Source organism: Sebastes umbrosus, chromosome 2 (assembly GCF_015220745.1).
Source record: "Sebastes umbrosus isolate fSebUmb1 chromosome 2, fSebUmb1.pri, whole genome shotgun sequence".
NCBI lineage: Eukaryota > Metazoa > Chordata > Actinopteri > Perciformes > Sebastidae > Sebastes > Sebastes umbrosus.
This window is the reverse complement of record NC_051270.1, coordinates 7,573,556-7,600,781: the sequence shown is the minus strand read 5'-3', so window position 1 is coordinate 7,600,781 and position 27,226 is coordinate 7,573,556. Positions and strand designations below refer to the sequence as shown.

The 27,226-nt window shown below is 41.1% G+C and overlaps 1 protein-coding gene across 1 annotated transcript in view; it reads right to left on the bottom strand.

The window, feature by feature from the left end:
• itfg1 (integrin alpha FG-GAP repeat containing 1) overlaps window positions 1-27,226 on the bottom strand; it is a 167,574-nt gene that overhangs the window by 48,587 nt on the left and 91,761 nt on the right. Inside the window, exons 11-12 of the mRNA XM_037748976.1 lie at window positions 15,119-15,269; window positions 13,268-13,376 (exon numbers count right to left, since the gene is read on the bottom strand). Of these exons, the coding sequence (XP_037604904.1) occupies window positions 13,268-13,376; window positions 15,119-15,269 (260 nt within the window). The remainder of the gene's footprint in view (window positions 1-13,267; window positions 13,377-15,118; window positions 15,270-27,226) is intronic.

The following is a 27,226-nucleotide window of genomic DNA, read 5'->3' as shown; positions in this document are numbered from 1 at the left end:
TGAATGCAGAGACTTGCTATTTCTTATATTCTGTACAACAATATCAACTGTTAAAGCCAGCCAGGTCTGAAGGAAAGCTGAATCATTGGCATCAAATATTAATGAGTTGCTACTGTAGCTGTAATTTGAAGCAATCATTCACATGCCCAAGCAATGATTTCATCTGACTTTCTAATGAACATCAGACAAAAGCTGTAGAAAATAAAACCTGAATTAGGTATGTGCTTCCATCAGCTGGGTTGTAGACGATTGACTTCTTGAATTGTTGCAAAAATAAATAAATAAATAAATGATTTGTTATCATGTATTTGAAGGGAAATTTAAACATCAACATCTTTTTTCAACTTTCTCTAACCATTATCTGATTATATCTTAATAATATATTTGATAGATCCTGTGACATGCCAACGTTGACATGCCAAAAGTGAAGCCAAAATATCTTGATTGCCCCCTGGTGGCGGGTTGCAGTATAGGTCATAAATCCATATTAGCAGATGGGAAATGGGCCAAACTGAAAAGTCAAAGTTCACGAAAAAAAAAATTCTCCCAAAGATGGTTTCTGCCATTTTAGGTAGTTCTTTTTACACTAATGTATGTTCAAGTGTTTCGAGTGTGATAAGTTTGGTTTTAATGAGTTATTTGATGCTACAAAAAGAGGGTGAGACGTCATGATTGACAGCTGCTCTGAGTGAAGTAGTCGCAGCCGGAGGCTCAGAAATTGAACAAGAGAGGAAATATAACTTTAACTTTCCATAACTGTAATGGGTCTATGCAATAAAACATGTCAATTTGATCATAAATGTATTTATAGAGATATTATGGTTAGTTGTTATGTCTTTCTAGCCAAACAGCTACCGTGGTGCTAACGTAGCAGCTAGGTGGCTCATGCTCATGCAAGCTGCGGCCGTACTTGGCTCGTGATTGGCTCAGGTGGGTGTGTGGGCGGGACCTCGATACCGCGGCTCCAGCGCCCGATCACTACTGAGCAGACTCTGGCTCCCAATGAAAATCAAAATCTCGAGATGGCAGCTCCCATATGTGGAAGGAAGTGGAGACGCGTCATCCATCTATGTATACAGTCTATGACACAAACACCCTGAAATATCTCCATTGATATTGAATGTTTTGAATTGAAACGATGCAGCAGCAAACATTTCATTAACAGATAACAAATCTGAACACTTATTTGAAGTTCTTATTATGCTCGCTACAAAAATTGCACCATTAAACCTTTATAGTTTGCAGCAGACATGGTGTTTAAGTGCATTTTTTACCCACCAGGAAAAAAATATGGTGTAGAGAGGTAATTTCACGGGAAATAAATTTCTGTATCTGCACTTAAGTATTCTCCCTCAAAAGTTATTGTTTCTGTTTATGTAATAGTAGATGCTGAAATTACATTCTCAGCACTGTATCGCCTTAATAACTTCAGAACTCTACACTATTTGACATATGTCAGAGATGGGTTGTCTTTATCTGCTTGGAGCCTAACCTGTACTGTAATTGCGTCCTCATTGGCACTCCATAAAAAGACACCACAGGGAGCCATGGTAACCACATGCACATGTCACAACACAGTCCTGAGCTGTCGGGTTAGCTGACGTCACACAGACACACGCATGCATAAAGAGCAAAATGCGATGAGCAGACCTTGACGGGGGGGGGGGGGGGGGAACATGACATGCCGTGTCAGCGCTAGTGGCTACGAGTGCGAGTCAACGAGAGCCAAGCGGACCGGCGCTGTACACTCAAACACAACGATCTGACAGCTGAGCGGCATTCGCTCTGAGATGCTCATCACTTCTTATTGTCCTCAGGCTGCTTTAGCTGACTGCAGGGCTTTCTTACAGACATGCATGGGCACAAAACATGCCCTCCCCCCCTCTGTACACACCAACAGAACACACACTGTGATTGACAGTGAGCTGACATCTGGTCTTAACATAACAACTCCAGAAATGACCACCTGCTAATGGCTTTGTAATCCATGTTACAAGGATGATATAATGTTATATATTCTATGTACAGCATGTACTGCATATCTGTGTGTGTAATGTGTGCACATTTACAGAGATTCTGCTCATCTGTCTAGTAGATAAAAGCCTACGTATAGCATTACACAATAGGATTTTATTCTGAAAGCTTTGCAATAAAAAGGAATTTCTTACTTCACAAAATGTCTCCTGTAAAACTGGTTTCCTCATGTGTGCCAGACTGAAAACTAAAATAAATGTCCCTATTTGCCCTCATTAGACATACTTTGATGGCTATTGTCTTGTCTGGTCCAAGTGTAAGTAAGACGAGGCACTGCTCCGCCGTGGGGATTCAAATCCCAGAGGGAGCCCTCCCTGCTCAGTGCTCGCCTTGGGCAGCATCATTATCGTGTTGCTGTATGCTCACTGTCCCCGAACAGCTGGCAGTGGCTTCCACAGTGCTTCACTTTGGGATGAACACTACAAATGCAATGTGACCACCACGTTAATTAGCCATATCAATTAGAATAAAGTTTAACATCCTCACAGAGGCTAACAGTCTCGAGAGAACGTGTTCTTTTCATCCAAATGGGTTTTGGTTGGCAGCACATTACAGTAAAATTACAGCGGTGCCATTCCTTTTTCTTGTTTTAGGATCAAATGTGCTTTTCAAAAACTTGCACAGGAAAGTTGCACATCAATATCAATGTATATAATAAACAGCATAAACTGAAGCATAATCATCCGAGACTCAAATCAATGATTAAAAAAAGTTGTATTTTGACAACAAGGTCAATTTCCCACTGCTGTAAAAGACATTAGCCTGCAGCACTGGGTCATGAAGGCTAATGTTAGGTCTTACAAAACCAGCCCGCAATCTGTTCCTCTGCTTGTTGTGGACTGGTAAGGCTCAGTGGGACTTTGCTTGGGTGAGGAGCGTTGCCAATGGCCGCAGAGCAAAAACAGCCATAAATCAAATATACTGTAATGCCCAACTGTAATTCAAAATTAAGTGCTTGTTGTTTTCATCTTCTAATCCACTACCCATAATTTGCTAATGGGTCTGTCTTCCCGCTTCCTCAATTCTCAGAGGATGTTGGTGCACACTAATAAAATTGAACTTGATAAAACTTAAAGGGGACATATCATGCTCATTTTCAGGTTCATACTTGTATTTTGGGTTTCTACTAGAACATGTTTTCATTATTTAATGTTAAAAAAACACATTATTTTTCTCATACCGTCTGTCTGAATATACCTGTATTCACCCTCTGCCGGAAACGCTCCGTTTGAGTGCCTGTCTCTTTAAGACCCCTTCCTGAAAAAGCCCAGTCTGCTCTGATTGGCTTGTGAGAAAAATATGGTGCATCTTTCTTTCTCAAGCCGTGGGTAGAGACACTTAGATTGGGGGCGGTATAAAATGAGCCCGCATGTGACATAGGAAGGGGAGCCAAATCTGAATGGTTTGTTGAATCACATGTTTTCTGATCCAGGCAGCTCACAAAAAACTGACTGAGTTGTCTTATTTCACAGTTTGAGGGTTGGTAGGAACTCCAGATACCCAAATGGATGTGCACAAGCACTGACAAAGTGAGATTTCCATCTTTACACCATATCGGAGTTCAATATGTTGGATTATTAAAAATCTACAAGGCATTGATTGGTTACTCTCACTCTTGGTCAGAATCCGCAGTGGCTGATATGATTGGCAAAAAGGTGTCTGGGTTGATATATTCCTGTTATATGGCTTTTGGGCAAGAGGTGGGAACATTGCAAATGTTCTAGGAGAGGGATTATAAGATACTATACTGAAACAAGATATATGAATAATGCATAAAATGGCTGTAATATGTAGTATAATGTGCTGTTGTCATATTTTCAGGCATAGCCGTTACGACTTTACTGTCAACATAAGCTGCATGGAGCGGGATGCTATTTTGACAAACATGGGAGCAGGTGCTCCCACTCAGCCGCCTTTGTGTGTTGCTTGCAGCAGACACTGCAAAAGTATTCACACCAATCTGAATATACAGCCTCCAGTCAAATCCTCCTCCGGACGACAGAGCCACACTGAAAAGGCTTCATGTAAATCTCCTCGTTGTCATTTGAATGAAATGAAAAGAGGGAATAAAAGACAGCTCTGACTGACAGACTGAGAGAGGCGGAGAGGAAGCGGGAGGACAGGAAACGAGACGTTTGCCGAGGAGAAACAAGAGAGGAGTGAAGGCAGGGTGAGGGCAGCGGGAGAGGTGAGAGCGAGATAAAAACAGACGCTGGAGAGGGTTAGAGGGGAGGAAATGAAAGAGGCTGGAATGAGAAAAGATGGGAGGACAAGAGAGGAGCGGGGAGGACAAGAGAGGAGGAAAGAAGAGAGCTGGATTTGGTAGAGGAGGAGAAGAGATGAAAGGGTAGCTGAGGAGTAGAGAGAGGAGAAGGGAGTGTGGGCCTGAGAAAAGCTACCAGATGTTTCTCAATGCAGCTAATCTGCATCCTAATAAGTGAGCAGGAAACTAATCAACTCATACAGTTCTGCCTGTCACTCTCTCCTCACCCCCCTCACTCTGCATGCTCATGCAGAGACACCCCCTCCCACTCTCCTCCTCATCGCCCATCATTTTATCTTTCTTTCTAATTTTGGAGTTTATGATTTCTCCCATCTCCTCCCTCCTCAGCAGTAATCATCCATCCATCTGTCCACCCTGCAACCACTCTGTGCCTCATTGTCTCTTACAGCTTAGCCGAACCACTTTGCTTTGTGTAAGACTTAATAGTCACACATGTCCTTATTATGTTCCTCGACAAATCCAAAATAACATATGTATAATTAATACTTTATGTATGTGTCTCTTCAATGGAAACGGACCAGTTGAAAAGCTAGACTGTGTCTGAAATCACTCACTATATCGTGGAATATAGTGAGTTCGCTATTTCGTAGTGCTGTCCGAATGTACAGTGAGAATCATTATACCCTATATAGTGGACTCAAAGTATCCCACAATGCATCGTGAAAAGTAGTGGACAACGATGGTCACTAACCGAGCACTATATACCATCATGCATTGCGCTGAAGGAAAAATGGCAAACGGACGAGAGACAATTTCATGAATTGTGGCGCGAAAATAATGTATTTAATGTGAGCAGAGCAGAGCATCACAACAGAAACGGCCACAAAGTACTTTGTATTTATTCATTTGGGAAAATATGCTTATTGCCCGCACATTAACAACAGCCGTTATTTCCTACCTTTCACAATAAAAGCCCTAGACATATACGCTGCATCACTGCTTACCAAGGGGAATTTAAATTCACAGCATTTCGCTGAGAGACAACAAAATAGCTTACAAATGTATTTATCACACACAAAAATATATGCCAGTATTGCCAGCAGCAGACATTGATCTGACACGTGTTAATTGTGCGACAGCAACGGCGCCAAGAAAATGACCTGTGTGGTGTCCGAAAGTGTTTTTTTTAATTTTGCATATGAGCTCAATATATAGTCCTCTATATAGAACTCCCTCCTATATAGATAGTGAGTGGGGAGTAGTGAATGAGTGAATGATTTCAGACACAACCCCACCTAAACCTGAACTGCAATTTTCAAAAGAGACTCAGTTGTAATTCACACCCAGTCCATCCAATAGACCTCAGGATGATTAGACCTGATTCAAATGTGGTCGACCTGAACAAACCCTAATGGAGAGTGAACGCCAACACTGGCAGCATAACTAATGATCAATTGATGAGCAGCTACGTTCAAAAACAGTCACAATACATGTCAATACATAATCACACCTGATAGCGAGTCTGCTAGGACACAATTGGGTATTAGACATATTGACAGACCCGAGACAATATAATTTGCACTTGGTCTGGCTGTGGTCGTGGGACGGGTTTTGGTTGCTAATGTCACAATCACACCGTTGTCATTCTCCTATTGATTGGTTGCCAAACGTCAGGAGGGCGGGTCTAATCTAATATGAGCTTTTCAGAGACAGACACTGAAGAGGAGGAAGGAAACACAGACGCAAGAAAGTTGGTGTGCTGCGGGATGACCATAACGTTCAGTGAATAATGACCCTCAGTTTCTGTCTTCGTTTATGTGTTACCCTATATGAAATTAAACAAGCGGTTAGCAACACCACCCAGTTTAAGGGAAGCGACACTGCGCAAGATGTAGGGCTGCAGCTAACGATTATTTTCATTGTCGACTAATCTGTTGATTATTTTCTCAATTAATCGATTAGTTGTTGGGTCTATAAAATATCAGGAAATGGTGAAAAAAGCCTAAGATGATGTCCTCAAATGTCTTGTTTTGTCCACAGCTCAAAGATATTCAGTTTACTGTCGTAGAGGAGTAAAGAAACCAGAAATACTCACATTTAAGAAGCTGGAATCAGAGAATTTAGATTTTTTTTATTTATTAAAAATTACTCTGATAAATGGATTATGAAAATAGTTCGCAATTAATTTAATAGTTGACAACTGATCGATTTATTTCTAGCAAGATGAGACCATGAATTGAGTGGACCTGTGAAGACCTCCACTTAAATTCTTGGATCTGTTTTCCTATGTTGTTTCTAATCACCATTATTAATCTGATAGTGTTAAACAGTAGTAGTAATACCCTTTAAGTAAATTAACAGTTCAAAATGTTCCTCCAGTTTAGGGATCATGCATTTGCTCATTTTCCATACAACAGTGAAAACGAAGAAATGCAAAACAAAATTTACAGTCTACAGCCATGCTAGTGGTTCTGTGAGGTTGTACTTGAGCAAAATGCTCATTTCAGTGATAATGCTAGCAAATTGATGTTTACCAGGTATAATGTTTACCATGATCACAGTGTTACTTTAGCGTGTTAGCATACTAGCATTTGCTAAATATCGCTAAACTGAAATTAGCGCTGAGGCTGATGGGAATGTCATGGGTTTGCAAGGTATTTTGTTATTAAACAAAGCAATGAATACAATTTGGACAAGATATTGGTGCAAGATTAGGGGATCAAAGTTATCAGAATTCATCCTCTGGGACTATGAATGTGTGTACCAAATTTATATTAATACAAAGCACAGGAAAAAAACTTGGTTAGGTTTACGCAACTAATCTACTTAATTAGCTTTAGGAAAAGAAGTGGTGTAACTTAAGTATAGAAGTAACATAACAAATAAGTCAAAGTTGACTTCTGATTTCACACGAGGCACCAACACCGGTCTCCTGGGCGAAAGTCTGGTGTTTTTTGACCCATCATCCACCCTGACCTGGTTCACAGTTACGTGGATTACATACAATTGATTTTGTGGGACATACACAAATTACAGTGCATTACTTTTCGTAGGTATGGCTACGAACGGTGTATGGGAACAGCCTGAATCAGGGGATCACCGAAGTCAGAATGATTCATGCTCTAGGGACAATGAATCTCTGTATAAAATGTCAAAGCGATCCAGCACTTAGTTGTTGAGATATCAGTCAGTTTGGACCAAAGTGGTGGACCAACTGACTGACCCACATACTGACATCCCTAGAGCCAACAGGCACTCAAACACTTGTATACGGTCAATAAACTAAATAAAACAATAAGCAACATGTCAGCATTGCTCCACAGTTACAGTATAAAAACTAAAGAGAATCTAATCTGCAAGATTAAGTTAGTAAAATTTAGTGAATGTCAGTAATTAGCACACCTGCGCCCGTGCAAAGTTTGCAGTATTTGCTAAGAAAACATGCACAGGGGCTAAACCTGAACTGTGAGTATAAATCAGATAGTATTCAACAAATCACTTTGAGAAGAAGCTTACTAGAAGGATAACCAAAAAAACAACTCCTGCCTTGATATATGTTTTTTCTTCTTTTAACAGAATGGCATCGTAGCTGCCAATCTTCCGTTGGTCTGCAACAGTACTCAAAAACCCTCTAGCCTGCTCCTAAATAATATATGCACCCATGGCAACAGAGGTATGGCTGTTGATGGAATGCGCTAGTGTGTGAATTATTGTATGTCGGACGCATGGGATGATAAGATGTCAGAGCGGTACAGGTTCAGGTCATCTCAGTGTGAAAATCCCAGCAAGAGTCCAGCTCCCTGGCAGGCCGAGAGGCAGGGCTGCTGTCCGAGGCCAACCTGTGATGGATTTACTCCGGGAAGTCCGTGTGCACCATGGGATCTTACCTTTCACTCACAAACTGCACGCGCACACACACACTCACGCACCGAGTCCGACACAAAGTCAATCCTTCAGCGGGAGTTGTTCAATAATGCTCTGGGGAGCGTTGAGTGATGTCATCTTGAGAAAATAGGATTCCATCTTAGAGAGCGGAGGACTGGATCAGGCTGTCTACAAAGACCCATCACCGGCTGACAGAATGTGTCGAGTCTGAATATGAAGTTCACACACTCAGTCTCACTTATTACAGTGTAATGCTATCAGCCACGTTATCAGAGACGCCTGAATGGAATTGTAAATAAACAATTTGCCCTCAGGGGGGTTTCAACGGGAGGTGCGAGGCTATTAAGCTGCATTTGAGCTCACGTTCACAGGGGGGAGGAATGAAATGTCGACAGGGTGTAACACTTGACAGATACATTTTTATTTTGGTAGCTTGTTGTTTGCTCGCTAGTCTGTAGTCGGCTAGATGTAGTAAAAACACAACACTGAACATGTATGAAATATTCACAACTGAGCGTGTAATAACTGAAGTCGAATAAAGAGGGAGCTGACAGTGTTTGCATCGACAGGGTGCGGGGGGGAGACAGGCATTTTGGTGTGGGTGTATCTGTGTGTGTGTTTTGTTTGATGTGCTGCAGTGAGACAAGACATGGATAACGAAAAGAACAGCAGCGTTCAGGGAGGCGGCACAAAAGGAATTCATGTTACAGCAGCAGGAAGCGGGACGAGTCAAGGTCACACACAAGCGTACTGTACACACAGAGGCTGACAGGCTAACGGAAAACACATGGCTCATCCTTTTACAATGTTTTTGTTTTTTGACATATGACAAACATGGAATATTTTAGGCATTGTCTCCCAGATATAGTCGTTACTATTCTTCCCAATTTGTACCACAGTGCTGTTGAGCCTGCTGTGCCTGGAGAGATTCTAGCCTCCTCTGAACCGAATTCAGTTGCAACCCACGTATTAGAGTCCACATAAAAACCCTCTGCAAGATGGGATGCTATTTGAATATGGATATTATGGTCTAGGGATATAAAGGATATGATCTGATGATGTTCTGATCAATATCGTAACTGTGAATTAATTTTTTACAGTACACCCACACTGGTGATTTGACAAATTACACCGTCATCATTTTTATTAGTTGAAGGAACCCAGTGACCTAACATAGGCTGCATCCCGGCATAGCTCTGCTCATCTTCAACCTGAGGAAAGGTCCAATCAGCCAGTAACTCAGAACACCTGGTGGTGATGTGCAGGGCCTTTAAACTCTTTAACTCTTTCAACTAAATGCTGAGCATGATCACAAAACTACCTTGTATCTACAGGAGATGAAAAATAATTATTGTTACAGCTACAGTTGTCCACTTGTGGTAAAAATGACAAAGTTTTGACATCCGACTGACGAGCTCTATACTGCTGACAGCTCGGCACACTGGCTGCTTAACTTATGTTAACTACTGACTAGCTCCTAATAGTTTCAGATCCTGCAGATCCTGAATCAGAGCTTTTAAAGGAGCTAAATGTGAGATTAGGAGCATTTCTATTGCGTCCGCACGACTGAACCGGCGGCTCGCAGCTAACAGTGCAAACAGCGCAACAGTAAAAAGGCAACAGTGCTGACAGACCTAACAGTTAACCTGGCGGGGAACCGGAGGGTGGATGCTACGGTTCGCGACCGCAATGTCGATCGGGGCGGTGTTGTCGGCTGTAACCGCCGTATGAGAGCAGTGCAGAGTGGCGGCATGGAGCTAGCCAGTGGGGCACGATCACATGCCCGAACATGCACTAAAAGCACATGCGGTCCGGCTATGTCAACAAAGGAGATAGAAGCTCTGATTACAACACACACAGAGGGAGAGCGACTTCATTCTCTGCTCAGGTAGACATTACTCCTCTATATCTTTACGTAGACAATAGTTTGCTGCTCTATTAATGCTCTGGATATCATATAGAGCACCTTTAAAAGGTGATGAGCTGAAAACTGGAACATTGTGACAACTGGTCACTAACCACCAGCGTTATTTACACTAACGAGCTACGGGCCACTTTCAATTTAAAAATGCTAAATCTTGCAGCCCTAGTATGGACATGTGACAGTATGTAACAGTATATGACCACAACAATTACATGATGTGGTCCACAGAGACTTCTATTGGGCACCTGGAAACCACTGGCTCCTACACTAGGACCAAGTATTAACCTCAACCTGCCATTCAAAACAAATATCCAACAAATATTGAGATGAAAAGCAGGACACAGGACATCATGGATGTCATTTAGTTATTCTTCCTGTACACTGGACACAATGACGTCGAGCTCAGTGGTTCTACTTCATCTCCTACGAGGAAGTCTAACCTTGTCATGAAACCCCTCCTCATGAAACTAACTTGAACGTTGCAAAGTTGAACACGTTCCTGGGAACAACTTCAAGTGGGCCAAAAACAGAAACAGAGGATGTCAATTTTAGCAGCTCAGTGTGACGAATCTGACCTGCAGCCCTTTGCTGCATGTCGTCCTCCCCCCCTCTCTCTCCCTTCATAACTTATACTATATCTCTGTCAAATAAAGGCAAAAAGCCAAAAAAATTATCTTAAAAATAAAAAGGATTTAAAAAAAAAAAATCACAAAATATCGCCTTGCTTACAGTAGAGCAATATATTACAATGTACTGAATCGTTACCCCTGTATCATGATACGTATTGTATCACCAGATTCTTGCAAATACACAGCCCAATTTGACATTAATATAAATTTTGATAAATACCAAATATGACTATACTACCCTGTCAGATTCTTGTCATTTTGTTTTGTATTATGAATTGATTCAGTTTAATTGTGACAATGAGGTATTGTATTTGCTACTGCTACAAACTCTTTGTTTGAGTGTAGGCTGGGAATGTCTTTCCTCTCAGTCTGCTGTTTAACAAGATCATATCTGCATTATATCAGAGAGCCTGATGTGTTTTTAATGAATGAAGAGCATCAATACTATACAATGTATCTCAAGCAGTATGTATTAGACAGGTCAAATTTGTGTATAATACTTGGCAAATAATATTGATAACATACTTTTTATTATGTGCCTATTAGTGTGTTTACAAGGGCATGGTGGTGATTTATGTGTTTCTTTTGATTCTGAAAACAGTTGTAGCCCCTTCCTTCCAAAAAAGACAAAACAACAACTGTTCTGAAACAAAAAGGAATGAGCAATGCTCTTTTTCCTACTAATGAGCAGAGCAGAGTGACACATTAAACTGTGCAAAGGCCCACCCTAGAGTGGAACTATTTTTGCTTTCCTCAAATGTCACTAGGTACTAACGCTGTACCAACATTTTGACTTCAAAAGACGGCGTCTTGATTTTTACTCAAACGCTGTTACAATAAAAAAATAAATAAAAAAAATCTAATCTATTAACTGAAAAGAGAAAGCAGTGAGCCAAAAATAAAAAAACTATTTCTGAGCATCGCACGCAGCTACAGTTGCTTTTAGTCAGACATCATTTGTGAATATCGGGTTTAAAGTGTGACTGAAATACAGCAGCTTGCACAAACGCTGTGTGCTATTTCTTCTGAATTAGTGAACATTTAGGCATCTCCGTTGCACAGACAGAATAAAGGTTATTTTTCTGGCGTTTCTGACACACTCATCAGGCAGTCAAAAGTGGAAAGTGACATGTTACATGGGAAGAGAGGGAGGAGGCTGACGACTATAAAGGTGCCAGTCTGGCTCAGAATCCAGGATTTCATGGCTACATGAACAGTACGTAGTAACAAATCAGTCTGACTGCAAACAGAAACAAGCTTCCTTATTATCTGCTGTCTTAATAGAAACCTCTAGTACAATAGAGAGGCGAAGTCTATCTCATCCGGTGGACCAGCATGGGACCTTATTTTGGAAAGAAATAGTCAATGACGAGAGACAATCTTTTTTGATCCCGTTTGAATTGAGCCATGAACCACACGAATGTTTGGCAATTCAAAAGATCATTTTGCAATTCAAGAAAGTCCCAGTTTGTTGTAAAACTGTTGAAGTATCAGACTGAAAATACATCATTAGAAAGACTACACACCCTAAAGTCACATAGCGACGTCTCTCTCAGAAGCTACGATGCCTGTGTGTTTCGTACTGGAATGTACTCACAGCAGCAACGGGAGTCGCTGGATAAAACACATCGGGTAAGATAACGTTTCATTGGTGCGTGGAACATAGCTAAGTTATAGCTTGGTGACGTCTATTGTGCGAGACGAGAGATGTAGTTCACTGAGTGGTTTATCACAAAACTAAAGGATACTACGACAAACCTGTGACAAGTTGCCACTTTCTGGACTTGCAAAATGATCTTTTAAATTGACAAACATCATATGTGTGATTCACGGCGCAATTTAAAAGGGATAAAAAGATATTTGTCTCTCGCCATTGACTACTGTATGTATTTTTCCCAAAATAATGGGGTCCACCGGAAGGGGAGAGACTTCGCCTCGCTATATGTGTGAATTTTATTGTGCCCTTTCCAACAAGTAAAAGATGATCAATTTCAAATTATAGTCCATTATTCTGCTTCCACTTTTGTGTCATGAACGAGGCACAATGGCAACAACTAGGCTGGGAGTTGTTTGCCTTACAGAGCTGTATTTACATTATATCTTTGTTGAAAGTAACATACTTTACAAGCTTGTAGTGGAGAACCAGAGAAAGAGGAAAGAGGCAGTATTTAAAATGACCTTTAGTGTGGACAGTGACCATTTTAATTCAGGTTGAAATAGAACAAAAAGCTCAGACAAAGATCCCCCTTTTCACCACCAACTGAGTAGCTTGAGGCTAGAAATCTAAATAATATGACAGATAATTGTTGTGACCATCTGGTTTCTAGGTCTGGGGAAAGAGCTGCTCATGTTCGATGATTCTAATTGGTCTAAGGGGGGCGGTTATGGTAAAAAGTACACCAAACCATAAAATATTAAAATTTCAGTTGTGTTTCTGTATATGTAATTTACGAAAAAAGAAGACGGAAAGAGGCAAAATGGTGCCTTTCTCTTTTTTTTCCTCCAATAAACTGGTTTAGGCATGTGGAGAGGAGAGAGGAACAGAACGCACTCGGCAAAGCCGTCACTTACCCATCACTTTAACGAAGTAGGCATCAGCTTCATAATTGTTCTTCAAAGCATGGATGATGAAGTCGGTTTTGCCCTCTGCCTTGCTTAGAACCAGCATGTCTAATATACCCTGCAAATGAAGACAGGCATATAGATAAGGGACAATGGAAGCATGGTGTGTGTGTGTGTCTTCTGATGTACATTTGTATCCCTCTAACATACTGGGTGACTGATCCAGCTTTATCTTATCGTCTCTTTATTCTTCCCTTTTTCTTCTCCTCACTATGTCTCTCTCTCTCACTCTCTCTTTCTCTCTCTCCCATTTATAAATTCTCTCTCAGAGAGAGCGAGAGACAAAGAGAGAGAGAGAGAGAGAGAGAGAGAGAGAGAGAGATAAATTTAACAGACAGGCTGCATTAGCTGTAATAATTAATTCTGATAAGACGGGCACGTACAGCAGATTGTAATATAGCTTCTATACTATTTGCAGTCACATATTCTGGGTGGGAGTGGGTGTGATGGTGTGTTCACACCAGACGCGAAGCAAATTTTTTCACACATACAAGTCAATGCACAGATGCTAATAGACACATGTTGAAATTTTTCAACTTGCACGAGAAATTTGCGTGACACTGTGTCGCAAAAGCCTATCAGCGTTGAGATTCTCCTGACGTCATTGTCATCCTGACGTTGTTGATACTGTGTATAAATGTATGTGTATAAACAATAATGTTACTACCATATTTATGCCTAGACGTTATTTTGAGTGTTGATGGAGCAGCTACAATGTTAGCATAGCATAGACCTGATTGATCCAAACTATATTCATAAAAGAAGCATTTTAAAAGTTGTTTGCATGTCAGACTTTCTACAAATTGGCATCGTGACGTGGTTATTTCGGCATCTGTTTGATCCGTTTATTCCAATTAAATCATATGAAAATCTGTTTATTTTGGGTTCATACCGCTGTAGTAAATCAGAGTAATTCAGCCGATTTGACACATCAATTATGAGCTGTGTGCGCATCCGGATAATGTTATGAACTCAGACACAAGTAACGTTGTTGGTATCTACACTCTCACGCGAGTAATGCAAATAAACACAAATGATCCCGCGGTCAAACTCATACGAGCAACGCAAGGCAAAAATTTGCTTCATATTTGGTGTGAACACAGTTTTAATATTTGTGAAGGATTTTGACAACGTACGTCCTGTATGTATGCAACAAGTGTGCAAGACAGTGTGTGTGTGTGTTTTGTAGTGTGGTAAAGTCCTCCAGTACCTCTGCAAGGGTGCATCATTTTTAAAAATGAACACACCATTGTAACCATGGATAAAACTCCAGGTCGACATAAATGAAAAAGACAGCCAGTGTAAAAATAACAGAAATGAGCACTAAACTGGACACGACATTGTCCTGTCCTCAGTCCAATTCTGTAATATTACTTCTGAGCATGAAAGGAAAAGCATAAACTTAAATAATTTAGTTGACATCAGTGTTGAAAAAAAAAAAAAGAAGCTTTACACATAATCCACTTTTCTGCATTAGAGAAATGAAATATTCTTCTGTGCTCTGTGAGATTTATTCATTTTCTTCTCCATTTGGCATCAAATTCTTTAATACTGTAACTGTAGACATCCTCAAGAAAGGGATGTCATTTGAGGTGACACATCTAACAGTCTGGTACCAGCAGATTCCAGTGTGTTACTTAAACAGATAAGAGAGGACGGAGAAAGGCAGCGGACATTTAGAGGAGAGACAGGTGTAGTAAAAGATGTGGAGAAATGTAAGGTGAGAGTAATGAGAGAAAGGATGGTGCTATGTGACCAAAACAAGCTCTGAACAACAGTATCTCAACACAAACTACTCACATCCTCATAGATGTCAAAGAATGTTGCCATGACGGCATTTTGGATGGCTCCCAAATCTGATTGGTCCCAGTGGATGTGAAACATCCTTCCTACGCTATGGCAACTGGCGTTGTTACAGGGCACGTTCTCCAACAGAAAGGCCCGCGTATCACTGGGAGGCAGAAAGAGAGAGAGAGAGAGACAAGGAGGGAAAATGCATGTTAACATTTGTGGAGACAATGAAGAATCTTGACAGACACAAAAGGAAAATTGCTCAGGTCACCGGCAGATCAGTCTGATTGTTGCTCGGCTGAATCATACCAGCTGACTCTTAAAATCACCGGTCACATTTAAACACGCCAATGTGGTGATATTTATAATCTGCCAATTCACTTTGCTGGCTCCTCACACCATTTATGAAGCTGAATCTGGTCCCTGCAAACTTCCCCCACCAGCCCCAACTTCCTCTCACTATGAGCTCTCTCCTCTTGAGGACACAAGACTCGAAGCAGGATATCTCTCAATTAACGCTAACTTTTAAAAGTGCTCACCAGGCTGGCAACCAGGCTTTTGGGTATCGGCCGACACCGAGAACCGATCCGATAGCAGTGTTTAATTAATAAGCTGTATACCTCACTGTGTGGAAGTCACTGGGATCATTCTTTATATGTGAGGCAACAACAGGCCTGACTTAAACATTACTTTCCTAACTCTGTAAAACAAAATGTAATAAATAAATACATAGATAACATAAATTTAGCAAATTGTTATTTATTACTAAAATAATTAATCATACACCAACAACTTGGTAAAAAATCTTCAAAATTAACAGGAATTACAATTCAACTAAACCTTTTGAATGCAGCAACAAATCAGTCAAAACTTAAACAGGAATCAAAATGTCGGTATATAATGTATATAGTCTATAAACATAGAATTGAATTGAATAGATCGGCTCCATTGTCACCGATACCTGATCCAGCTATTTGAGTCAGTATCGGTGCATCCCTAGTCACTTATCGAGGTGTGGAACATGCTTCCCAATATAATTTTTCCGTCCAGCTCAAAGATGCCGGGATACTTTGCCTCCCACGACTTCACAAATTTCTTTTTGTTTTTTGTTCAGGTTCATCTGGTTCAGTTGAACCAATTTGCACATTCGTTTGTGATGTTGACGGGTTAATCGAACTTTTCACCCCAGTCAAACAACTTAATTAGCTTCGCCATTGTCTCTAACAGAGATGCCTGTGCAGCGTTGTCTGGTACTGACCGTAACAGCAATATTTAAATATCACTAATGCAACAAATATTAAAAATGTATTTATTTTTAGGTGCGCCTGCCGTCTGCTGTCCCCCTATTATAATAAAGAGTCCACAATCCTTTTTAATGTAAGCGTCTCTGATTGAACTTTATATTGTGACCTTGTGGAAATTACTTAGGCTTTTATACCCGAATGCCATTTATCATATTTTATTACGTACAGCTTTGAACCAGAAAATGAGTCCTTAAATTCAGCTTGGTGACACTCACTCCGCCCATAACTCCTACTTCACCTTTAATGTACTCGTGTAATGTAGCTCCAAGTGGAGCCCAGTGAAGCTCCAACAAAAGTGTTGCCGTCCAATGATATAATAGACGTCAGGTGATTTGACCCTCTTAAACGTACAATTGTCAAACAGTTATTAAAGAAGCTCAACCTAGAACTGAACCCTCTAAAACTAGTAATAATCAGCGATCTGCAATCTTTAATTTCTCAACCCAGTCATTGAGAAGACTGTCCATAAGCTGCTGGTTTACTGCCTTAACTGTCAAACCCAGAAATTACATTTGTCAATCAAGGTTTGTGCAAAAGGCAGCACTGAAACAGCCCTTCTCTACATACAGTGACCAATGATTGGCTGGACCGCAGAGTGCCAGCTCACAAACGCAAAAGTCTGTCACTGAGTGAGTGATGAAGTTAGACTATTGGTCGGCCAAGTGTTGGAGTTTCATCATTGGCCGTTGCTCTTTCAAAATTAAAAGGCGGGGAACAGTACGTTATGCAAATGTGCCCGTCAAGCGCGACGTGTCCGTCTCATGAAACTTGGACCAAGCTGTTGCTAGGCGATCTGGTTTTAAAATGGAAGGAGATTCAGCAGTGACATCGCCTACTACTCGCTTAAAATGTTTTCAGAAGTAGATTTTGGTGGATTGTTTAGACGGAATAACAGAAAGTTTACGAGCAGGCCGCCATGTTGTTTCCTGTTTGAAACAGCAAGCAGAAAACCAGAGACCAATCAGGTGGATTCAACGATAGGGTACGTCACCGCTTGAACGGCCAGTCGGGTGAAGCAGCGTGTGCCTTAGTGTCCTCGCCGGATCTGGTGGAAATAATTCACAGACTGACCATGCACGTTCCAGCCAAACTATACTCGGTTTTGAGACTCGTTTATATAGTGACTCTCTGGGGATCGGTTTCTAGCTTTAACAGAGACGTGGTTATTCACATTCTGCAGCATGTAAAGTTTTAGTGTGGATTTTCTCTTTTCAAAATAAGGGCATCAGTGTTTAAGAGAATGCGAGCTGCCTCAGGCTGGAGCCCCAAGCACCTGTGATAGTACAACATCCACAGGCACTGCTCTCTTGCTCTGCTGCACATATGTCTACCCCCAATTAGGAAAAAATGACCTTGCTACACAAATAGCATAACGTACAATCTCGCATCCATTTGTAGCAAGACACACAAATGTACTTGATGTCTAACAAGAAGTTCAAATCATATTTTATGTTTAATCATTTTCTGCTTGATTGGATATTCAGCAAACTTGGCGTTGCTGTGACCACACCCTGTATTTGGCCTGTTTTTGCAGAAGTGGACAAGTGGCGAGTGATTTACTAGAGCTGAAATAAAACCCAACCACTCTGGGACTCAATCTCATTTTTTCTCCACCTCTCTACTTTGTGTGCCCGGTATCTGTCAACATCTCCCTTTGATTCTCTGGGGAGACTGAATCTCTCTCTTCCTCTATCTATGTGTCTTTCTGTCTTTGGAGACGGCTCTCTGTACCTGTTCTTAGATCTCCGTGGGAGTGGCGACGGGGAAAAAAAGGACTCAGATCTAAAAATAGGCTAATCGTGAAAGCCCTCCCCCTCTCTCAGGATTTTAGATGACTCCCCACTTTATCCCAATGCAAGTGTCTGGGAGTGGAGGTGAAGGCAGACTACAAGCTATAAGAGCCTGGTGGGACATCTGTCATCGAGGATGCTTTTAAGAACTTGAAAGACTGTGCGAAGGCAGAGTTGGAAAAACATGTGTCGTACTTGCAGCAAAATATTCCTCTGTCACAATGTCAGAAAATATTCCCTTCCTTGATAAAATGTTGATTGATTACTGTCATTAATATGATGCTGTCTCCCACCCTGAAACTGCGTTGACTTTGCTTTTTTGAGCAAAATAATTTAAGTTGAAGTGATGTATGAAACACGGCGTGATAGAGATAGATAAATGTGTTTTCTACAGCACAAATGTATCTTTACTATTATTACTCCCACAAAAGGAGATAAGAGACAAAAACAGAAAAATTCAGCATGAAAACAGCAAATAGCCTCTCACACATAGACACACACACACACACACAGCATGTACTATATAAAGCAAAGACTGGCGTCATCCTAGAAATCCAAGTGGTCAAATTGGTACTTGAAATGTGCTCTGTATGCCTCTCTAGCGCTCTTAGCCTGGTTGAAGTAGTGAAGCAGTAACAGAGTGCCAGTTAACCAGCTTTGTTGCTATTATATTATATTATTGTAGTTTTTTCATAAAGTATCTAATGGCCGCTTTAATTGCTGTTATTCACAGTACACAAGCTCTGGTAATCAGCAGCAGGCATAGTTCATCAGTTCAGCTCAATTTTGGCAGTGCTGGATGGTCTGATGTTAAGACCTTGTATACCTCCGTGCATCAACCTCTGTGCATCATCCTCTGTGCATGAACACCTGGTTTTCATAAAAAAACAACAACATAAAATAAATGATGATGCATGGCAGTAGGGGAGCTACATGAAGAAGGCAATGCTCAACAGAACTTCTAAGATATTACACACATTTTTAAACTTAGTATAGTATTCATTTAAATAAATACAGTGTAGAAAGCAAATTATGAAGTAAGCATGACAATACTGTTGCCCCTCCCATACAGACTCTTTTCGTGCCAACGTCATAATTATGTCACGATGTTAGCTGGAGGCAAAACAAGACTGGAGGCAAACATGAATCAAAAAGTTAAAGTTACCCATCAAAATTACCATCTTGCTGTGTTGTTGGGTGCCATAATCGAAGGACTATGGCTCCAACTTGAAATTGTATCGCATACCTTCGAAATGACAAATTCTCGCGAGCTACAATATCGGCGAAGCGTTTCAGAGATGGAGAGAAAATGTTGCAAATAATTTAGCTTAGCCTCCTGCTAACCGTAATTAGCCGTCATGGCTTCTGCACCGCAGCGGTGAGATTACCGCTCACGCAGAAGGCTAAACTATTAGAGAGACGGAAAGAAAATGTTGCTAATAGTTAATACTTTTTTTCTGCGGGATAGTTATAGGCGTCCAAAGATGTATGTATATGCTCTTGAATGATTTTTACGTTACAATTTATTTTCTGCACTCAACTGAGGGAAACAGATTTACTTTTTAAAAATTTGTTGGCAGCATTTCAAACAGCCGGGGCGCCCTGGTAGCTCACCTGGTAGAGCAGGTATGTACTAAGGATGAGTCCTTACCACAGCGGCTGTGGTTCGAATCTGACCCCTGCCCCTTTGCTGAATGTCACAGCCCCACTCTCCCATCCTTTCCTATCATTCCTGAACTATACTAATAAAAGGCAAGAAAAGCCCCCCAAAAGAATCTTGAAAAAAAAAACAACAGCATTGCAAATAGCCCTTTAAATGTTGTCTGACACGTCGCTGGAATCACAAGCTGGAATCGCAATATAAGGAATAAGTGCAGTATCCTAGTGATTGTACTGGTAGTAAAGTCTGGATTTAGCTGCCAGTATATGACAGCAAGACAAGTGTATTTAAAACACCACAAAGTACAGGGAAGTGCAAGAATTTAATTAATTCCTAAAGCGGACACATAAAGCCTCGAGCACACAGATTAAAATAGCGTCACTTCAGATGACAGTTTTCTCTGCTGCTGTTTCAGGATGTCTGTATCATCATTGTGTGTGCTGCTGGGAGGAGGGGAGCTGGGAGGAGGCTGGCTGATGTGCTGGATTAACTGACTTTGGCTGTGATTATACATATACTAGCTGGAGGTTCGGTTAAAGGTCATTCTGTGTAATCCGTCAATACTGTACAGCATATGAACTACACACCCTTCCTCCCCTCTCATTAGGCTTAACACAGCACCGAAGAGAATATGACCAGTTGTCACTAAGGACCTGCCACTGCAGCACCTATTGGTCAAGATACACTCCTAATGGTGAGCACTGATTGGCCCGCCGGCAGATAATCAGGTCTCTCCGGCTGCAGGAAATTGTCGCAATTTTGCAGGGATAGAAAAATGTGTGTGTGTGCGCGTATGAGTGTGTGTGTGTGTGTGTGCGCAGATAGAAATTGCAAAGTTTCAGGCTGGACTCGAGGAGTCATTTGATTGTTATTCACCAATGTGTGTGTGTGTCCTCTCTGAGATTTTTGTACTTCAAAAGAACCTCTCTCCAGCACTGCAGGGGTGGTGATGGTGGCGATGAACTCAAGGTCATGAGGTGGATTACACACACACTCACACACACACACAGAAAACCAAAACAACTTCCCTCCTTACTTCTGTTGTATTGACTGCAATGATATTTTTCGAACGCATTTACACACACAGACACACACAAATCTATATCAACAACGATAATGTAACATCATTAAGAGATGTCCCGAGCCGATCTGATCATATTTTAATGGATCACATTGGCAACAATAAATCTGATCAAATGCTTCAGCCTGCTAGTGTTGCAAAGCTGCTCTCCTTTAGACAGACGGACACTGCCGGCATCTCACTTGCATATGTGAGTGATGTTTAGAGAGTTGTGAATGTGAAAAATTATTTGGTGCGAATGATTGACACCTAAATTGTCAAAATACACAGATTAGTTAAACTCTATTAAACTCTTATTGAATCTTCTATCTCTTCTCCCTCTTTCTTAATAGCAAAGAACAACGTACAAAGCCTTCAGGTAGCCGCTACTCATTTTTAGCCGGAGCTAACCGGCCTGATCACATCAGCTGTTGCTAATTCACGTTAATTCTGTGAGTAGCCTGATGATAGTCCAAAAGGAAACTTGGCTGTTGCCAGGTTCTGGTGCTCTCTGCAAGCTGGTGTCTATACTCAGCCAGTTTATTTGAGGAGAAGAAAGTCAGTAACACCACTGTGAAATCGTGTGTTTTTGTGACATGATCAAAAGGGTGAAGTGTTGTCTCTCCAGCTGATGGCGTGTCACGTCAATTTCAGGAGTCGCATTTCTCCCAGTCAAACTTTTATTCATATCATATCAATAATTTAAGGTGACAGCTGTTATTTGTTATATCTTATGCTGCCATGTATATATTGTTATACTATTTATACACCATGTATACTGAGCGTCTTTGGCAAAAGAAATTGTTTCGGGTTGAATTTTCAGTTTGTAGCTCGAGTGTGCAGCTGTGTCATTTAAATAAATATAAGTATTAGATCAGATTTGGCATCAGTAGATACCCATTATCAAAGGACTCGGATTGGGCCAAAAAAAACTTGATTTTGCTAAATAAAAGATAAATAAAACAAACTCAAAAATTGCTAAAACAACAACCCCCAGATTGAAATCTAAAACTAAAGATGAATGTGTGTGTGATAAATTTCTAACAGCAGTCTCCTAATCAAAATATCTAATTAAACTTCATGTTTAGCTGGATAATCAGTCTGCACAAGCTCAAGCTCCTCATTTTGAGAGAAGTTAAAGGGACCGTGTGTTGGATTTGGCGGCATCTAGTGGTGTGGTTGCAGATTGCAACCAACTGAGTACCAATCCTCCTCCCTTTCCTCCATGCTTCCTACGTAGATATTAAGGGCTCATTCTAAGCTAACAAAAACACAACGATTCTTAGTTTCAGGTGATTACACACTAATGAAAACATAGTTATGAATATTATATTCCATTTCTGCTGATAGATCCCCCGAAATGTCACACAATGGTCCTTTAAAGGCATGGCCGAATGTTTAATGTTTGGTGTCAAACAGTGAGCAAAGACAGTTCCCTTTTTAATTGAAACATTGATGCCAGCTTGAAAAAGAAATCTTGCATAAATAAAAAAAATGCAAAACAATACAACTGACTAAAATGTGGTTATTTTAAGAGTAAGAGAAATGTGCACTTTTAGCCTGTGTCTGCACTTGTGTCAGCATGTGTGTGTGTGTGTGTGTGTGTGTGTGTGTGTGTGTGTGTGTGTGTGCCTGGGGGCTTCGATTATTGTATGAACCCAGTGTCAGCACTGATGTGTGAATTTGTGTGTGTGCCTGCGGGGACTCCTTCCTGTTCCTAGCTCTACCAGCCTCCCCTCTAATTGGCCCCCAGAGGACCAGTCTGCTGCCAGGAGGCTGACCAGTGATCACAGCGACGACCCTTCTCTCCCTCCACCTCGGACGCTCCGAGAGGCCGCCGTTACCTGTCCACCTTTACCGTTATCTAGCCATCCACTCATCCCTCCATCTCTCTACTTATCTCCCTCAAGCTGAGAGGCTACACGAACCTGGACACCTCCTTCTTGATGTCCCTCCTTTCCTTTCTCATTCGCTCTTATCCACTCATCTACTACATCCCCCTCCACCTCCATCCATCCGTTCCACATTTTCGCCTCTTTGCCCACCAACCATATCACCAAGGACTCTGTTAAAATGCCTTCTAGCCGTGTGTTATTTCTGATGAAAAAGTCAGGACATCTTCACCTCTGCTTCTTCAATTCACCTTTCTTTTTAAAATATGTCTCTTGGAAGTCTAAATCGCTGTCTCTTAACAGTTCAATTAGGACATTTTAGATCATTAGTTAATGTTAATGTTGATGTTTTAAGTACTTGAACATAACCTGCCAATGCACACACAAACACGCTCACGGTAAGCCCCAGCTGGAATGACTCAGGCTCCGATTTAACAAAACTATTGACGGATTGACAGTCAGAGAGAGAGAGACTGACAGAAAGAGAAAGAGAGAAAGGGATGTGTACGAAAGGCGACTGAAGGGAAGGAGTGGGCAGGTCCATTCAAATGAAGTGACAGCGATATGTTGTTGTCGAGGCCCTGAGACACTGTGGTTTCTCATTCTGCTAGCCACGGTGGTGATGAACAGAGGCGGTGACTCACAGCAACACACAATCAAAGTCAAAGTACATCCTCTGGTAGTGTCGTCGTCGCCGCCGCCTGCCATCACTCACTCTTTCATCCTCCCCGTCTCGCCCTCGCCTCTCATTCTGTTGTGTTACAATGTCAGCTGTCTTTGAGTCCTGTCCTTATTTATCTTTTTGTTCACAAGATCACAAAACGCCGACCTGCAAATGAGCTTGTTTCACAAGGTTGTAAAACAGGATTTTCATTAGAAAAGAAAATCATTAAAAAATTCAAGCATCCATTCTGCCTTCCATCACTTCTCTTAAGTGCTGAAAAAGATTGAAGAATTTCTACCAGTTGCAAATCCACATGTATTGCAATTCATATTAAGGTTAGATTAGAGTTATTAGCTTGCCAATAAACCCTGCTGGGAAACAATCAAATCTTGCATAACTCTAAATGCTAGAATAGCTGGAGTTTGTGGGTGGACGTGTGAGAAGGATCAATGCTGGAGCCTGGGTGTGAATTTGGGCACTGGGTTTGAAGTCCCCATCCGTCACTGCAGCGCTGCAACCCCTGTAGCCTAAACACTGGTAATGTTTTCACAGGAATAATGTCCCAAAATGACGGACTGAGCTTCTGATACAGTATCAGACAGCATGGAAACTATACTATGCTACATTCAACTACATTCAATCATGGGAATAAAAAAAGAAAGAAGAGGACACGTTTTCAGTTCTGTCGGATTATGATGGATAATCCAGCTTTTCTCTGGATGGCCCTGCTTTTAAGGAATCAGAGGAGAATGCACATTTGGTCACTGATGTCAACTGTGTTTACACAGTGATACCAGACGGACTTTGACACATTAAGGACTGAGAAATTGGTTCACCACTTTGGTCCAGACTGAAATATCTCAAAAACTACTAGATGGATTTTCATGTAATTTTGTACAGACATTCATGGTCCCCAGAGGATGGACTGTAATAACTTTAGCAATACTTTTTAGCAAGACTTATTTGTCAAATGCATTTTTTTATGACCAAATAACATAGACTGTATATAAGAAGTGGACTTAGTCACTGTGACGTCACCCATTGGTTTGTGGACTACAGTTTTGAAGCCTCGAGTTTGGCAATTTGCCGTCGCCATCTTGTTTTTTTGGATCCAGAAATGACATGTGAAAGGGTGGAGCTAAGTACAACTGAACACTGAAAATATTATAACTAACTTTCATGAACTGAAAACACACTGTGAAAGGGTTAAAGTTGTAGGACGAAAACACGGACAACAACCAGACCGGACAACGGCGTGGTACCACGAGCCACGCCCTAAAGCATCCCCTGCTTTATGATCAATTTGACTCTAAATGGGACCATAATTTACTAAATGAACATCATGCTGTATTGAAGAAGACTTGAAACTAGTGATTGAGACCATAAACTCATGTTTACAATGTTTACTGAGGTAAGAAATCAAGTGAGAAGTAGGCTCATTTTCTCATAGACTTCTATAGAATCAGACTTATTTTTGCAACCAGAGGAGTCGCCCCCTGCTGGCTATTAGGAAGAATGCAAGTTTAAGACACTTCAACATTGGCTTCACTTTTCAGACCCGGGAGGTAGCCGGCTGCCAAATACCTGCAAACTAATGACATTACCATCATCCTCAGCTGTACTTTGTGTTTAGTGCCACTTGGCAAAGTACTTGACAACACTAATATGGTTAAAAAGGCAAACATTATACCTAAAAATCGGCTTGTTAGCATTGTCATTGTGACCACAGAGCAGCATGTGTGGCTGTAATCTTGTTCCATTTTACTCCTCACAGATCACCCATCAATCAAATCATTGTACGTTGCCTTTTTCCTTTGATTTTTGAGTTTCTGTAGGTGTTTGCTTTGTTCTATGTTATACACCATTCATGTTTAAAACCATTCCAAACAACATGGAAAAATAAAACCAATTGGCATACTGTACAGCACAGGATTAATTCCAAGACAATGGTTGCTTAGAGCATTTTATGGAAGACATTACAGAACCTGGATATAGGTTGATTTACTACTGTTATATGAACCCATGACAGAGGATAGCAAACCACAGATGTATTTATATGCCCACACTGAAGATTATAACTTCAAAGAGAAAATATGCTGTTAAATGAAGCACACATACACACACCTCCGCATTTTTTTTTTGCTGTAATAGCATTGCAGCGTTCCACACTAGAATGTGGCATAATGACATTCTTTAAAACTAATCATCAAATGGCAAACACCCTCTTTCATTATGCTATTACTGAACAGCTCCCTAGAAAGCCGCTTAATTTTCTTTGTTTAGGAAGTCATCTGAGGCCAAACCAGCCTCCCACCAACAAAGCTGCACTTTGGAAAGAAAACATAGCGCAGGGCTAACAAGGCGAATGCCTCGCGCTACTCCACTCTCCACCCGGTATTAGCAACAAAACCGAGAGACAAACACAGCTCCCCTGCTTCCAACATACAGAGAAGGATGGATTTTAAATGGCATTGCCTAGCAACAGCCTGCTAAGCTCTTGGCAGCTGCTTGGTCTGGTTGCATACTGATGGATGGAGACGCACACAGACACACACACACACACACACACACACACACACACACATGCATTTACACTGAGAGCAACACTAAAACTTAATGTGATGGAACTCATCCAGGCATCACAAAGGTGAAGAGCAGTGAACTTTACATAACCAAGAACATTAATTGTTGCTCTGCTATGCGTGAGTGAGCACAGAATGAGGTGCTCTTGACTTAAACTTCAACTTTACCACATTTGATCTGAACTCAGACAATAAAATATAGCCAAGTTCACGGCTATAACTTTTCACTATCATGTCTGCAGTCCATTTCAAAGAGACTAATAAGGAATTATGATGTACTTCATTTTACTTATTGATGCAAACCACCACTTACAAATCTATCTACTTCTACGTACAAGTGGCTTGCAATTGTTTATGACTAGCTTTCTACTAGAGGTTGTTGATGTCAATAACTAGAAGCCACAATAAGTTTTATTAACAAGTGCTCAAAAGGAATACGAGGCAAAGGCAAGCCTAGAGGTAGAGTAATACAGATTCATGATTGTATCATGAATGACCATAGGCACATGTAGCATTCTCTCTGCAACACTTCTCTCCTCTGCAGCCATGTGCAAACTGTCTGCAACCGTTGATGTTGTTGACTATTGATGCCTGTGCTTTCGTCCAGTGAGCGACCTCCAGGTCTGAAATATGGACCCGATGCAAAAGTGCCTTAAACTTCCATTCTTTCTAATAGCCAGCAGGGGGCGACTCCTCTGGTTGCAAAAATAAGTCCGTTTGTATAGAAGTCTACGAGACAGTGAGTGAGTTTATGGTCTCAATCGCTAGTTTCAAGTCTTCTTCAATACAGCATGATGTTCATTTAGTAAATTATGGTCCCATTTAGAGTCAAATAGACCATAAAGCAGGGGATGCTTTAGGGCGTGGCTACCTTGTGATTGACAGGTCGCTACAACGACGTTGTTCGGTCTGGGAGTGTGTTTACAGTTCATGCAAGTCAACTGTAACATTTTGGTCGCCTAAAAAAGTCTTATTCATTGTTCGTTTGTACTTAGCTCCACCTTCTCGTGTCACGTCTGGTTGAAAAAAAAACAAGATGACAACGGTCAAAATGCTGAACTCCAGGCTTCAAACGGCAGTCCACAAACCAGTGGGTGACGTCACAGTGACCAAGGCCACTTCTAATACTGTATACTATCTATGGTTCATTCAGGAGTTGCCACTG